At 41.8% G+C, this 14,811-nt stretch overlaps 1 protein-coding gene across 1 annotated transcript; it reads left to right on the top strand.

Annotated features, from left to right (window-relative positions):
* The first annotated feature begins 5,178 nt into the window (after positions 1–5,178).
* Positions 5,179–14,794, top strand: LOC139443439 (mitochondrial amidoxime-reducing component 1-like). Its single transcript, XM_071224428.1, has 6 exons — positions 5,179–5,492; positions 6,436–6,612; positions 7,667–7,841; positions 10,877–11,017; positions 11,857–11,993; positions 12,471–14,794. The coding sequence occupies exons 1-6, from the start codon at positions 5,251–5,253 to the stop codon at positions 12,574–12,576; spliced, it is 978 nt and encodes a 325-aa protein (XP_071080529.1). The 5' UTR covers positions 5,179–5,250; the 3' UTR covers positions 12,577–14,794.
* The last annotated feature ends 17 nt before the right edge of the window (positions 14,795–14,811 follow it).

The following is a 14,811-nucleotide window of genomic DNA, read 5'->3' as shown; positions in this document are numbered from 1 at the left end:
AATTCTCGAATGGAAAGCCGAAACAAATGCCAATATTTAAGCGAAGCGGAGTTGTTTCCCTTTACTCCTCGCTTGTTTTGTTTGACAGCGGATATACACAGATACTGGATTTTCGTTATATGGCAAATTATTTTCAATAAGTGTGAAAATAACATGTGTATGCAATGCAGTTTTGAATGTTTTGGAACGGTCCTTGGGAAAAAAATGTTGGCGATGTCCGTACTCTGGAAGCATCTGTGCCGAGTTGTTCCACCTCGCAGTGCCACAGTTAAACATAACGGTCTGTCGAAACATCTGAAATTATATACTGACACAACAACATTGAAGAATATATCGTTTTAATACTGGAAGTTGTATATATTTCTTGAGGATTGGGCGATCTTTTTCAATTTATCTTCCCTTCACTAACCCGCTAGGTGCGCTGACCCGGACGGTCCAACCTTAAACTGACGGCGCATGTGGTATGCGCGATACGAGCACTACACGTTACTGTGACGCCTATAGACAGTTAACTAGTATAACCTTCACCTCTGTCGGCAACGGTCACGCTTGTGTGTGGACAGTATATCTTTTCGCCTAAAAAAATATTATCTATTGCCATGTCCGGAAACAAATGTTCTTTGATTTAATGATACATCAGGGATGACCACGACTGATTATATTGTATAGTTAACTCCTAGATAGGCGTTCGAAGCGATGCGGTGAGATCAGCTGATCGTTCATCCCAGGTCGCTTTGTTGACGTTTTGCAATCGGTACTGAAAGTGTTGCCCTTGATGTATGAATATCACACTTTTAAAAATTAATTTTGTATACGTTCCTCCTATATCTATGTTGTAGCATCGCCGAGCAGGCTACATCATATGCATGAATTTCAGTAAGTACAGCTGTGAGGCGATACGGTACGCGAAATGTGAAGGTCTCATGCAACGTTGCCCGTTGCCTCAATGTTGTGAATATTGACAGCAACACATGTAAGTATTTGTCAGATATATAACAGAGAGCAATGGGAAATGTTCTCAAGAAATTGTAAGAGTAACAGGCACTGTAAAATTACGTCATCAACTAGATATCATGATACAATGTTCAAAATAAAAGAAATGGAAATAACTGAAATCTGTTTTGATATTTAAGGGTTAGTTGGTGCATGTTGTAGAAAAGGATTTTATGTATGAACGGTGGCTGTTTGTTGCCAAATACTACCATGATCATATTTCAATATGATCAATTAATGATATATATTATTTTGGCCTTTTTTGAATTTTACAAAGTAGAAAGAAAGATTTCAGACACAGAGGACCCTATATATTTCAGTTAAAATACATATTCAAGAGTATTTGTACCAACTACAATTTTTATAAAATAAAACAATATATTCATACTAATTGTCAATCTCTATAATGTTGATTGTATTAACAATGCAGTGTCTACATCCAGTTTGCATTGAAAATAATCATATGATTGTGACACAGTTAAAACTGATTCTTAACTTCATTAGGCCTTTCTTTTTATGTTTCCTTGTTCTAATCTGATGTTTCAAATTCCAACATAAACAAATGATTAATGTTATTCTTTTTTCTCTTCACACCAAAAGATATCTGCATTGCACAATGACTCTTATTTTATTTAATATCTTGGCACACTTGTGCATGTGTACTAGTATTTGATTACACATGCATGACTTTTTAGCAGTCATCTGTTTCTGAACTGAATAGTATGCCAATAAAGATAAGTAACATAAAAAAAGGACTCTGGTATACTTTCAGGTTTGGAGAATCAATCAATTCATTGTGAAAACATTTTTAATTTCTTACATAAGTTACTTTGATCTTGATAAGATCAAAATAGATCCAAATTAAATTGAGGAGATTAAATTATACAGTCTAATTCATTTCAGCCAGTCCGTCTAAAATCCAGTCCTATTTTTCAGGCAATAATAAATTAATGAAAATTTAAGAAAGAATATATACCTTGCTTGAGTGAATCAGTCAATATGCATATTGGCTGAAATTTTTAGTCAAAATACATATTGGGCCTGATTATAGACACTGACTGTAACATGTGTAAGTATAATCTGTTATATTCAAAACCAAATAACACAAATAAATCTATTTATCTACATGGAATGACTGTGGGGTTCAATTTGCATTTATTTAACCATCAGAAGATTTGATGATAAACTTTCTAAATTCATATTTGCTAGATGATAATAATATCTACAAAATATACTTAATACTACAGGTGTCTTGAGGCACTGTTGAATGAAAATCAGGATATTTGGATACAGTAGGGTAGTGTGTGAGTTTGTATGGGAAATAATTTGTCAACATTAAAATAAATATTATGTTACTAAAACAAGAAGATAAAACTATGATTTAGATCTATTTATGCATCATACACATTTTGTGGGGTAGCTCTGTAATTTACTACTATTTTAAGAGCATGAGTATCAGAATTCTGTAAGAAATGATGGATGAATGAATTAACACCTGTGATGACTCAAAGCGCTTAATGGTGGAACACATGTTATAGGGGCAGAATAATATGGGTAAATCTCTTATTTCAAAGTATGATGAGCGGTATGTATATTGTAACTGAGTGCTTAATAGATGCATGATAGATGTTCATTTGGCCTATTTCTAAAAAAAATAACATAAATTTAAATATTCAGATGCAACTTTAATTTTGATATAAAAAGTAACATTTAAAATCAGTTGTTTTATTATATTGAACGTTATTTCTTCTTAAATTATTTGTAAAGGCACGAATGTAAACTATATAGATCATTGGTAAAGGCCTGTCAAAGATGTCTGTGTGCTGCAAATGTTGGCGTATCACTAATTTTATTAAATTGAAGTCCATGGTAGTATTTGTTGTGATTTGAATGCTTGAATTGTTGTGGGAAATAACACAAAGGCTGATAAATAAAATGAGTTTGCATTATTTCATCGATGCAATATGTAAGCCCAGACTGACTAATGCCTCGCTGTTTTCTGACGTAGAAAATACCGTGGCAATATACCATTTTTCATGACGTGTTTCCCGCTATATTCCAGAGTGACAATTCGTCTTGTAGTTGAAGACCCAACAAATGTTGATATTATAAACTAATAATCACTACGAAATATGTACTAGTTAAAAATATTCAGTTGTAAACGACCGTTTTTGAACGAAGGTGCAACAGGACAACTCTTTAGCTTGGCTCCGTCTCTACATGTCAGTAGTTGTCGCAGCGCGCATTGATCCGGGAACCAGACCGGAAGCGACAGTTTGGGACCGTCGCTTATATCATTTCAAAAGGAGAGTTATTGCCCTTTGGAACAAAAAGATCGCCCATTCAGGGACTAACATAATCCCCAGCCCTTCCCCCCCCCCCCCGCCGCCCTTCTTCAACATGAGTTCATGCTGGCACAGGACGTCAAGATGGCCGACAAGATCAAAGTGACGGGCAATGTTCTCGATTGTTTTTTGTTTTTGTTTTTTGTTTTGTTTAACTACGCACTCAGAAATATTCCAGCTATATGACGGCGTTCTGTAAATAATCGAGTCTGGACCAGACAACCCAGTGATCACGAGCATCGATCCATGCAATTGGGACACATCACATGCATCAACCAAGTCGGCGAGCCTGATCACCCGATCCAGTTAGTCTCCTCTAACGACAAACATGGATTGCTGAAGACCTATTCTAACTCGGATCTTCACGGCACTTCTCAATTGTAATGAACCTGTATTTAGGTATTTATAAATAGTCGTCATGGATCAGTTGGCCGATCATTGAAAGGTGATTTTAAAATTGTGTCAAATAATTTTGAGGTAAATTCAGAAGCTGTTGTAGGCTGTCAGTCAAGGCAGGGATCAAGTTGATAGTTTGGGTGTGCGTTTCTTCGTGTTGTTCACTAGGATCGGTCGCAGCGAGGCTATTCGTGCACAGGCATGCTGTCAAACTCTCCGATAGACTGACAAATGTATTCTAAAACGCTAAATTCAAGACGATTCAGTAACAACGCTTCTGTATGTATACGTGCTAGGGAATTCCCTGGGTTTTCCCCACGAATGTGAAAGTAGGCCCAGTCGATCAGTGTTTGTCATTTTAAGAAGTCTCGTGAAAAAGGAAAACGTATGAACGTCAAATTGTCAGTTAACGGTCACGTGACCGCCTTCTCGTCCAATGGAAAATCCGTGTACCGTGTAAATGTTACATTAAACAATTATTAAAGAAATACCACCGTAGCTTGACTGAAATACAGCAGTTGTTAGAAGCCCCGGTAGAGGTCGCCGTCACGTCGGTGGCAAATTGCAGAGTGCGGCGTTATAACCGAGACTCGCAAATAATCCTGTCTATGCCAGATAAGCCAGCGACTGTTTTGTAGCAATGAGCTTCTTCTTCGGGGTCAAGTATGCAGTTATCAAGGTTGCTGGCGACCAATTCTAACCCATAATCTTCACTGGGTTATTTGGTCTGTGCATGTTATTTCGACGCCGCCAAGGACAGTAGACTAAATGTGGTAGCTGTCTGTAAATAAAAGAGAATGGGACAGACAAACCAGCCGAGCATTTTAGACACCGTTTCTTTTAAGAGAGGGGCGATGAGGGTAGCCTAATGGTTAAAGCGTTTGCACGTAACACCGAAGACACTGGTTCGATTCCCCACTTGTCTACAATGTGTGAAGCTCATTATTCGTGTCCCCGCCGTGATATTGCTGGAATATTGCTAAAAGCGGCGTAAAACAATACTCACTCACTCTTTACAGAGACACTTATAAAGCTAAAGCGCGCTGCTGAGTGCGGCGTTAACCAACAAACGAGACCAAAGAGCGAATGCGATCTACTCTCAATGATAAGTCAGTTGAACTGATCTGGCATCAGATTTGGCTTCACACACACGTGCACACAGACACCACACGTCCCACACGAATGAATATGGGGTCAGGAAAAGCCCCCACCCCTCCACCCCCAACACACGCACAATAAAATCCCTTCCTAAGGCCCACCCTACAGTATATGGAATAACCAACTTGGATAGTTTATTTGCGAAACATCTGACACGTAGCCATTCACTCAGAGCAGATCATATAAACCTTAATGTCACGTGATGAGTCACGCTTCATCATCCGTGACCGAGCTGCTCGCTGACACTGCATAAGAACGCAGGAATTATTTACTAATTCACCGGGGACTCAACAAACACACGCTGCTTGCGCACCTGGCTGTTTGGCCGTTTGTTTTGTTTCCCTGCAGCATCTGGACAATGACGTTCCTGGACAGCATATCATCAGACTCCTCATCAGGAATATTCCTAACTCTAGCAGCTGGGGCGGCGTTAAAATACGCCATCGGTTACTGGGTTCAATACAACCGTCGCCATCAACTTCGACGAGTCGGAACGGTGTCCGCTCTATATGTCTACCCAGTGAAATCCTTCCGGGGGCTGAATGTTATGGAGGCTGAGTGCACCCGTCTTGGGCTCAAGTACAAGGGCCTCACCGACAGGTATATACTTCTACACCAATGCAGACTTTCATGTAACTGATACTCTTTACGTTCTGTAAATATTTAATCGCAAATTATTTAATATAACCGGGGCGCTTGGGGAAGTGGGTCATGCCCAGGAGGGTGCTGTTATTTATTCACGGTCACGCGAAGGGCCCTGGTGTTTATTGTTTGACATTTCAAGATAAGCCACGATCTCGTTGTGCTTATATTGAGTGGTTGTCATGGGGACCAAGTCATTAAGGCCCATGACTAGACCATATGAAACGAAACGGTAATATGCCTGAAGGTGTCGTTGTCAGCACAAGGTACTGCAGATATGTACCCCAGGTACGTTTCTGTATACAGAAATGTACCCTAACCAAAATCAGAATACAGAAGGGTACATATCTGTACTACCTGTGCCGACAACGACCCCTTTAGCATTAATATGATATAATATATTATACCACATTGTACATACGTGATTAATACATGCTTCAAAAATTATCCGAATTATGCACATGCAAGTTCTGTGGTATTTATGTAATGTTAAATGAAAATTCTTTTTTTTCAGAATATATATATATGTTAAAAGCACACTAAGCTGATTCGAGTTAGGCACATCCGTCATTCATAATACATCCAATGTATAACGTCTTCATTATTATGATAAATGTAGATATAATAAACTGGTTAATCGAGGTTAGGATGCTGGAAGTTAATTCCTATTTTATGTCATACTATGCATAAGAACACAAATGGTGCATACACACATCTTTTCCTCTTAAACAAAGGCATTCATTTCTCATCAAAAGATTCGTCACTTATGACGCAAAAAGTTCAGTTTAATTTCAAAAAGGGGTAGGGGTCAGGACTTAAACGTCGTATTGATGACTTCGCACAATGTCCTCAACTATTCCTGCAGACGTCCGTGGACTGGTCAGTTTGATTGTTATTCTAGGCACTGGACGGTGGCCGATGAGGCAGGCATGTACCTCACACAGCGGCAAGTGCCCTCCATGGCGCTCATTGAGCCGAGTATTCATGGCGACATAATGCACCTGAACGCACCGGGGATGTCCACTCTTAAAGTACCCATGAATCCCGAGGTCACGCCAACTATGGTCAAGAAAGTCACGTGAGTAACCCGATGAAGGTGGTGTTTGTTTGTTCTGGTAGTTGGGGAGGTGGCTATGAGGGTGGGTGGCGGTGCATTATTAGTGAGGAATCAGACCTGTGCCACCATTCAAAACATCCATTTTAAAGTTCCTCTATAACTTAACATGAAAACATCCTGTTTGGGAATCGGTATAAGAATGGGCCCCAAGAAACCTGGATCGTCATAGGCGACTAATTGGATCTGACGGACATGCTGCTCGGGGACGTCACACATCGCCTGTCATCAGACATCGACGGCGTGGGACGTTGCTCATATCATTCTCGAGGCGTGGTCGAGTGGTAGAGCGTCCGCCCGGAGAGCGGAAGGTTCGATCGGGGTTCGATCCCCGGCCGCGTCATACCAAAAGACGTTAAAAGATGGTACTTGTTGTTACCCTGTCTGGCGCTCGGCATAAAGGGGCTAAAACAAGGACTGGTCAGCTCGCAGTCAGTATACTGTGTCTGAGTGGGGTATTCATGTTAAACTGCGGCATGGTATCTCAGTGTGCTAGCACTATAAATCGGCATCAGTCCGGACTAGTACAAGCAGCAACACACACACGTGCATGTACGTCGCTATATAAGTGCTCTAATCTTGGACGCGACGTTAAACCCCATTTCACCTCACTTCATTCTCGAGGCTCCACAGGCCGGCGTCATCTACCTTTAATATGGCTGAGCGCGGCCTTAAAGAACACTCTCACAAAACATAACACGAAATCGTTATAAAACACAAGGACTAGGTTTGAACCAGAAAATCCACTGATTGGTATACCAATTTTCCTGGATACATAAGATCATTTCAGAGGAAATAATTCATAACATTGATAGAAAGTATTCAGTTGCTCAAGTGAAAGGGCTGAAATCACACGCTCGGAAATCGGCTTCCAAAACGAACCCTATTTGGGGGCGTGGTTTAGAAAAAGATATGTCTTTATCATTTCAAATGTGATATTTATCATCAAACGTAAGGGTCAAGATAAAAAGTTACACCTTTTGCATTAACTTACGGCCGATTCGTTTGATATGTTCAGTGTAAAGACGGACACCGTTGACTCCCTAGACTGTGGGGCGGAGGCCGCCCAATGGCTGTGTAAGTACTTGAACAGGGCCGGTCTCAGGCTCCACTTCTCTGCGCCCTCACTGGAGAAGAGAGACTCCTACTATGGCAAAAAGTTATGGGAGCATCCGGCATTACCAGGAGATCTGGTGAGTTGATTTTATTATGAAATCGGATAAACTGGGGTCAATTGAAGACATGAGCCCCGTTCCTCAAAGCGATCTTAGCACTACCATGATGGTAAGCCTATGTTAAAGTATGGGCCTTACGATCGCCTTAGTGCTAAGATCGCTTTGAGGAACGGGTCCCTGGCCTATTGGGCTTTGTTTGAGATCTGATAAGTTTTGATCAGTTGGAAGTGTGTCGAATTGTGCTTAGTTGCATATTTGGTGAGGGGGGTCAGTTGGAGATCTGGTAAAAAGGGGGTCATTTGGATATTTGGTGAGTCGTGCATGGTTGGAAATTTGGCGAGTAGGGGTTTGGGTCAGTTAGAGGCCTGGTTTTAGGTCAGTTAAAAATCTGATGAGTTGGGGTCATTCAGAGATATGGCGAGGTTGGGCTTGTTAAAGATCTGGTTAAAAGGGGTCGGTGTGGAGATATGGTGAGGTTGGGCTTGTTAAAGATCTGGTTAGAGGGGGTCAGTGTGGAGATATGGTGAGGTTGGGCTTGTTAAAGATCTGGTTAGAGGGGGTCAGTGTGGAGATATGGTGAGGTTGGGCTTGTTAAAGATCTGGTTAGAGGGGGTCGGTGTGGAGATATGGTGAGGTTGGGCTTATTAAAGATCTGGTTAGAGGGGGTTTGTGTGGAGATATGGTGAGGTTGGGCTTGTTAAAGATCTGGTTAGAGGGGGTCAGTGTGGAGATATGGTGAGGTTGGGCTTGTTAAAGATCTGTTAGAGGGGGTCGGTGTCGAAATATGGTGAGGTTGGGCTTGTTAAAGATCTGGTTAGAGGGGGCCAGTGTGGAGATATGGTGAGGTTGGGCTTGTTAAAGATCTGTTAGAGGGGGCAGTGTGGAGATATGGTGAAGTTGGGCTTGTTAAAGATCTGGTTAGAGGGGGTCAGTGTGGAGATATGGTGAGGTTGGGCTTGTTAAAGATCTGGTTAGAGGGGGTCAGTGTGGAGATATGGTGAGGTTGGGCTTGTTAAAGATCTGGTTAGAGGAGGTTGGTGTGGAGTTATTGTGAGGTTGGGCTTGTTAAAGATCTGATTAGAGGGGGTCAGTGTGGAGATATGGTGAGGTTGGGCTTGTTAAAGATCTGGTAAGAGGGGGTCAGTGTGGAGATATGGTGAGGTTGGGCTTGTTAAAGATCTGGTTAGAGGGGGTCAGTGTGGAGATATGGTGAGGTTGGGCTTGTTAAAGATCTGGTTAGAGGGGGTCAGTGTGGAGTTATGGTGAGGTTGGGCTTGTTAAAGATCTGGTTAAAAGGGGTCGCCGTGGAGATATGGTGAGGTTGGGCTTGTTAAAGATTTGGTTAGAGGAGGTTGGTGTTGAGTAATGGTGAGGTTGGGCTTGTTAAAGATCTGGTTAGAGGGGGTCAGTGTGGAGATATGGTGAGGTTGGGCTTGTTAAAGATCTGGTTAGAGGGGGTCAGTGTGGAGATATGGTGAGGTTGGGCTTGTTAAAGATCTGATTAGAGGGGGTCGGTGTGGAGATATGGTGAGGTTTGGCTTGTTAAAGATCTGTTAGAAGGGGTCGGTGTCGAAATATGGTGAGGTTGGGCTTGCTAAAGATCTGGTTAGAGGGGGCCAGTGTGGAGATATGGTGAGGTTGGGCTTGTTAAAGATCTGTTAGAGGGGGCAGTGTGGAGATATGGTGAGGTTGGGCTTGTTAAAGATCTGGTTAGAGGAGGTTGGTGTTGAGTAATGGTGAGGTTGGGCTTGTTAAAGATCTGGTTAGAGGGGGTCGGTGTGGAGATATGGTGAGGTTGGGCTTGTTAAAGATCTGATTAGAGGGGGTCGGTGTGGAGATATGGTGAGGTTTGGCTTGTTAAAGATCTGTTAGAGGGGGTCGGTGTCGAAATATGGTGAGGTTGGGCTTGCTAAAGATCTGGTTAGAGGGGGTCAGTGTGGAGATATGGTGAGGTTGGGCTTGTTAAAGATCTGGTTAGAGGAGGTTGGTGTTGAGTAATGGTGAGGTTGGGCTTGTTAAAGATCTGGTTAGAGGGGGTCAGTGTGGAGATATGGTGAGGTTGGGCTTGTTAAAGATCTGATTAGAGGGGGTCGGTGTGGAGATATGGTGAGGTTTGGCTTGTTAAAGATCTGTTAGAAGGGGTCGGTGTCGAAATATGGTGAGGTTGGGCTTGCTAAAGATCTGGTTAGAGGGGGTCAGTGTGGAAATATGGTGAGGTTGGGCTTGTTAAAGATCTGATTAGAGGGGGCCAGTGTGGAGATATGGTGAGGTTGGGCTTGTTAAAGATCTGTTAGAGGGGGCAGTGTGGAGATATGGTGAGGTTGGGCTTGTTAAAGATCTGGTTAGAGGGGGTCAGTGTGGAGATATGGTGAGGTTGGGCTTGTTAAAGATCTGGGTAGAGGGGGTCAGTGTGGAGATATGGTGAGGTTGGGCTTGTTAAAGATCTGGTTAGAGGAGGTCGGTGTGGAGTTATTGTGAGGTTGGGCTTGTTAAAGATCTGGTTAGAGGGGGTCGGTGTGGAGAGATGGTGAGGTTGGGCTTGTTAAAGATCTGGTTAGAGGGGGTCAGTGTGGAGATATGGTGAGGTTGGGCTTGTTAAAGATCTGGTTAGAGGAGGTCGGTGTGGAGATATGGTGAGGTTGGGCTTGTTACAGATCTGGTTAGAGGAGGTCGGTGTCGAAATATGGTGAGGTTGGGCTTGTTAAAGATCTGGTTAGAAGGGGTCAGTGTGGAGATATTGTGAGGTCGGGCTTGTTAAAGATCTGGTTAGAAGGGGTCAGTGTGGAGTTATGGTGAGGTTGGGCTTGTTAAAGATCTTGTTAGAGGGGGTCAGTGTGGAGATATGGTGACTGGGTTATCGAGGAGAAATATGCTCTCCAGATCTCAACTCAATTATTGCGGATATCTGCATGACTCATATACTCATTGATATATATATCAAGAGAATTCTTCTGTATTGGAGCTCAATAATCATTGACAGTGGAACTACTTGCATTATTTCGTTTTCGATGCGATTTGTGAGGTTAACAACGGTCTTTCTCAATGTATTCCAGACAGCCTTCTCGGACTACTGCTCCTACATGGTCCTCTCCAACGCCTCCTTGCGAGCTCTCAACGACAGACTGGCAAACCCCGTGCCCATCCTCAACTTCAGAGCCAACATCATCGTGGACGACTGTGATCCGTTTGCAGAGGTACTTGAGGCAGATACTAAACGTACTTCACAGCGTGAGATTGAATAAGATGCAACAGTGCCTATGTGGTTCCCAAGTTTCCATGTGTACCTGTACCGGTTTCACCGGGGGATTCAGGGGAATCCAGGTGGGGTTCGTCGGGTGGGAGGGGCGGTGGGGTAGCCTAGTGGTTAAAGCGTTCGCTCGTCACTCCCCACATGGGTACAATGTGTGAATCCCATTTCTGGTGTCCACCGATCTGATATTGCAGGTTAAAGCAGGTTAACACCATACTCACTCACTCACTCACTCATGTCGGATTGGAGACCCCAATGACAGAAAACATCAACCTGAAAGATACTTTCGTTTCATTGAAATACTCATGTATACTACTGAATAGTACCACCCGATTCTTTTATACCACTAAAGTTAATCAGTCATGCGATGATAGATTAACTATAGCAGTATGAAAGACCCTGGTGGCCTTTAGCTTTTTGAATAGTATACAATAGTGATCCCCGGCTGAATGTACAAGCTGCAATGTGACATCCCCATCCATATGGAAACTCCTTAAACTTGAAGTCAAAATTTCCAAATGTGAAACTGTATGTCCAAATTCATCAATTTCCAGTAGAACCAGTTGCGGGTTACTGTTGTTTAACATTAGGGATAGCATTGATTCAGATCCTGATATAATACTGTTCAAGGCGGCGTTAAACTCACTCACTCACTCACTCACTTTAATGCACTGGCTAATCGAGGATGGTATTCTGACGACTCAAGCCTGAAGTCCTCTTCACTCATCCTCCATGCCATTGATGCCATTGTGGCAACGTGTGATAATGACCTATCTGTAACAGGATGACTGGAAGGAGATACGTATTGGTCAGGCCAGACTGCGGACGCTGGACGCCTGCACGCGCTGTATCCTGACCACGGTGGACCAGATAAAAGGGGTCAAGGACAAAAACGAGGAACCTCTTAAAACGCTCAGAACGTGAGTCATGTGATCGCACACATATGTTTAAAAATAACCTTGTGAGTTAATTATTAATATCAGCAAAATAGAGAAACATAACGATATTTTCAATTTGAATTTATTATTACCTTTTTAAGGAACCTAAAAGTTTGGTTTTGGCTGTACATTTTGTTTAACGCTGCACTCAGCAATAGTCCAGCTATAAGACGGCGGTCTGTATATAATCGAGTCTGGACCTGACAATCCAGTGAGTGATATCATGAACATAGATCCATCCAGTTGGGATACGATTATATCCATGAACCAAGTCAGCGGGACAGGCCACCCTATCCAGTTTGTCGCCTCCTACGACAAGAAAGGGTTGCTGAAGACCTATTCTAATCCGGATCTTCACAGGTGGCCGTATAATCGACGGTTGTTATCAATGCCTTGAAAGCGAAGAGATGTATTATTTTTTGGCTCAGAAAGATGAGGTCCAGTCTGTTTCTGTTTCAGATTCCGTAGGAAGGAGCCATATGGAGTGAAGCCTGCCTTTGGTGTAAACGCCACGTTCGTCACGCCAGGCGTGGTCCGGGTCGGGGACCCGATATACGCTTTTTAGAGTTATCTTTCCTTGTTTCAATCTCAAAGGATGCTTTAAGTAATATCTTAACATAGACTTACGACAGTCGTAGCGCTAAGGTTGTTTTGTGTAATGGCACCCAGGTCTTCTACCAGAAGGATAACCGTGTCCCTTCATACCTACAAATTTGTGTTTATCCTCGTCTGTTTCCTATCCAAGACTGTATTCGAAAATTGGTCCCGTAAATTATTTTATTCCAGAGGTACTTCCCTTGCTACATGTTTTCAACTTAGTGCATAGTGTCTGCAATGGGCACACGTATTCTCAGAATCTACTGACATTACATGAATGAAACTTTGCATGCTTATCTTAGAGATACGAGAGATCGAGAATTGGTACCATAAATTATTTTTTCAAGAGAAGGTTTTTTTTGTGTGTAACAATTTCACAGTTAATCATTTTTTTCTTCTGCTTTATATACACTCTAAACCAAGGTGTTCTACTTCAGAACACAAGACAGAACACATGGATGTAACACTTTTAGAACGCGTTCATGTGTTCTGAAAATATTCTGAACGCCCATCACGGCATGTTCTCGATCCAGAATGGGAGTGTTCTACAAACATATTTAGAACGTTTCAACGTGTTATGTCGGTGTAACACTTTAAGAACGCCTGTAATGTGTTCTAGACCGAGATTCAGAACACTCCACGTTCTCAGACACGTGCTTCCACAATAGTGAAATGACAAATCATCGTGCGTGTCGAATATAAGGGTTTTTCAAGGCGTAGGAATTCAAACCATAGCCTCACATCCATTCATATTCTATGGCATAAAATCACACGGACAAAATTCTGAACTGTAACCACGAATTCATTATTATCTTTATTTGTCATGATCATGTGGATATTCAAGTCATATAAATATGTTAGTCAGAGTTCTTCATGAAACATTACAAACTGTCGTGTAGCAAATTGAAACATACTTCCATACTTTCAAGTCTTTCACTTAGCGCATGCACTTCGCAGATGTTTCGTGTGTAAATCTCCCCAAACACGATGTTCGTAACAGCGACATGACCTAGCATTCTTCAGGAAACTTCATGCCAAATATGACTCCGCAACATTCTACTACAACACCAAACATTTATTTTGTCAGTCATTTATTTATCAAACAAACCAACCAAACAAACAAACATAAGACATTATTCTAATGAATGTTCGGTAGTAAACTAAGGATTACCGTGACAATGACATTTGTTTCATTATTTACAAGTTGCCAAATGTTTTGCCAACATTTGACTAACAAAGTTATCCCTTACTGGGATATAGACTAGAGCAAAATATACACAAGTACCTTAATTGATTTACAAAACTGACTCCTTGTTTCGTTCCCTCCTTTGCGTAGACGTGTGCTGTGTTCAGTAATGTCCATGGTACAGATTTTCTGCAATGCACTCTGTAATAAAACAACAAAACAACGTGAGTCTGTTTCTCTGACATATTTCACATCACAACAAAAACAACATGTCCTGTGCATGTTTAGTTCTTTTTGTTCATTACATACTCGGGCGGTCGGGTAGCCTAGTGGTTAAAGCGTTCGCTCGTCACGCCGAAGACCCGGGTTCGATTCCCGACATGGGTACAATGTGTGAAGCCCATTTCTGGTGACCCCCGCCGTGATATTGCTGGAATATTGCTAAAAACGGCGTAAAACCATACTCACTCACTCACTCATTCATTACATACTCACACAACTCTCCGTCGATGTCGATGCATTTTCATGTTCAAAGACGAACATCAGTCTGGATTCTTATAGAACCTGAAATATATATTCATTTCACTTGAACATAATTTCCTAAACTTTCAAATAGTCACAAGTGCAAATTGGATTGGGATTTCATCTCACAATTTGCGAATAATGCACGTGGAACGAAGACAGAAATTACGGTTAAAATGGTGGGGAATATGTCGTCTGCTATGCATGTTTTACTTCGTATGTGATGTCATATGATTATAAAGCCGAAATAAAGAGCAGGAAAAACTGAGTGTACATTCAACGCTTGATCCACAGCCAAGGTGCTTGCTTCTGAAATCTTCACAGCAAAGTGACATAGACAGAGATTTGGACCAATATGTGAATGCTGTTATTTTAAATATTTTACATTTTAGCAGATGGGATGTTTGTATATTCTGATGAAGTTTAACTATCTCTTGTACAAATATATATTTGGAGTCGTTGATGTTATGATTTTTTCGATTCTGTTCAATGTAT

Source organism: Haliotis cracherodii, unplaced genomic scaffold, assembly GCF_022045235.1.
Source record: "Haliotis cracherodii isolate W230 unplaced genomic scaffold, xgHalCrac1.p SCAF_5, whole genome shotgun sequence".
Classification (NCBI taxonomy): Eukaryota; Metazoa; Mollusca; class Gastropoda; order Lepetellida; family Haliotidae; genus Haliotis; species Haliotis cracherodii.
Note: the sequence above shows the minus strand (reverse complement) of the source record. Positions and strands in the feature narration are given on the sequence as shown.

Bases quoted from the DNA above. Each gene is read 5' to 3' on its own strand.
- LOC139443439 (XM_071224428.1), top strand. From the start codon at position 5,251: ATGACGTTCCTGGACAGCATATCATCAGACTCCTCATCAGGAATATTC. The intron at 6,613-7,666 runs GTGAGTAACCCG...TGATATGTTCAG, and splicing joins ACTATGGTCAAGAAAGTCAC to TGTAAAGACGGACACCGTTG. The intron at 11,018-11,856 runs GTACTTGAGGCA...TATCTGTAACAG, and splicing joins ACTGTGATCCGTTTGCAGAG to GATGACTGGAAGGAGATACG.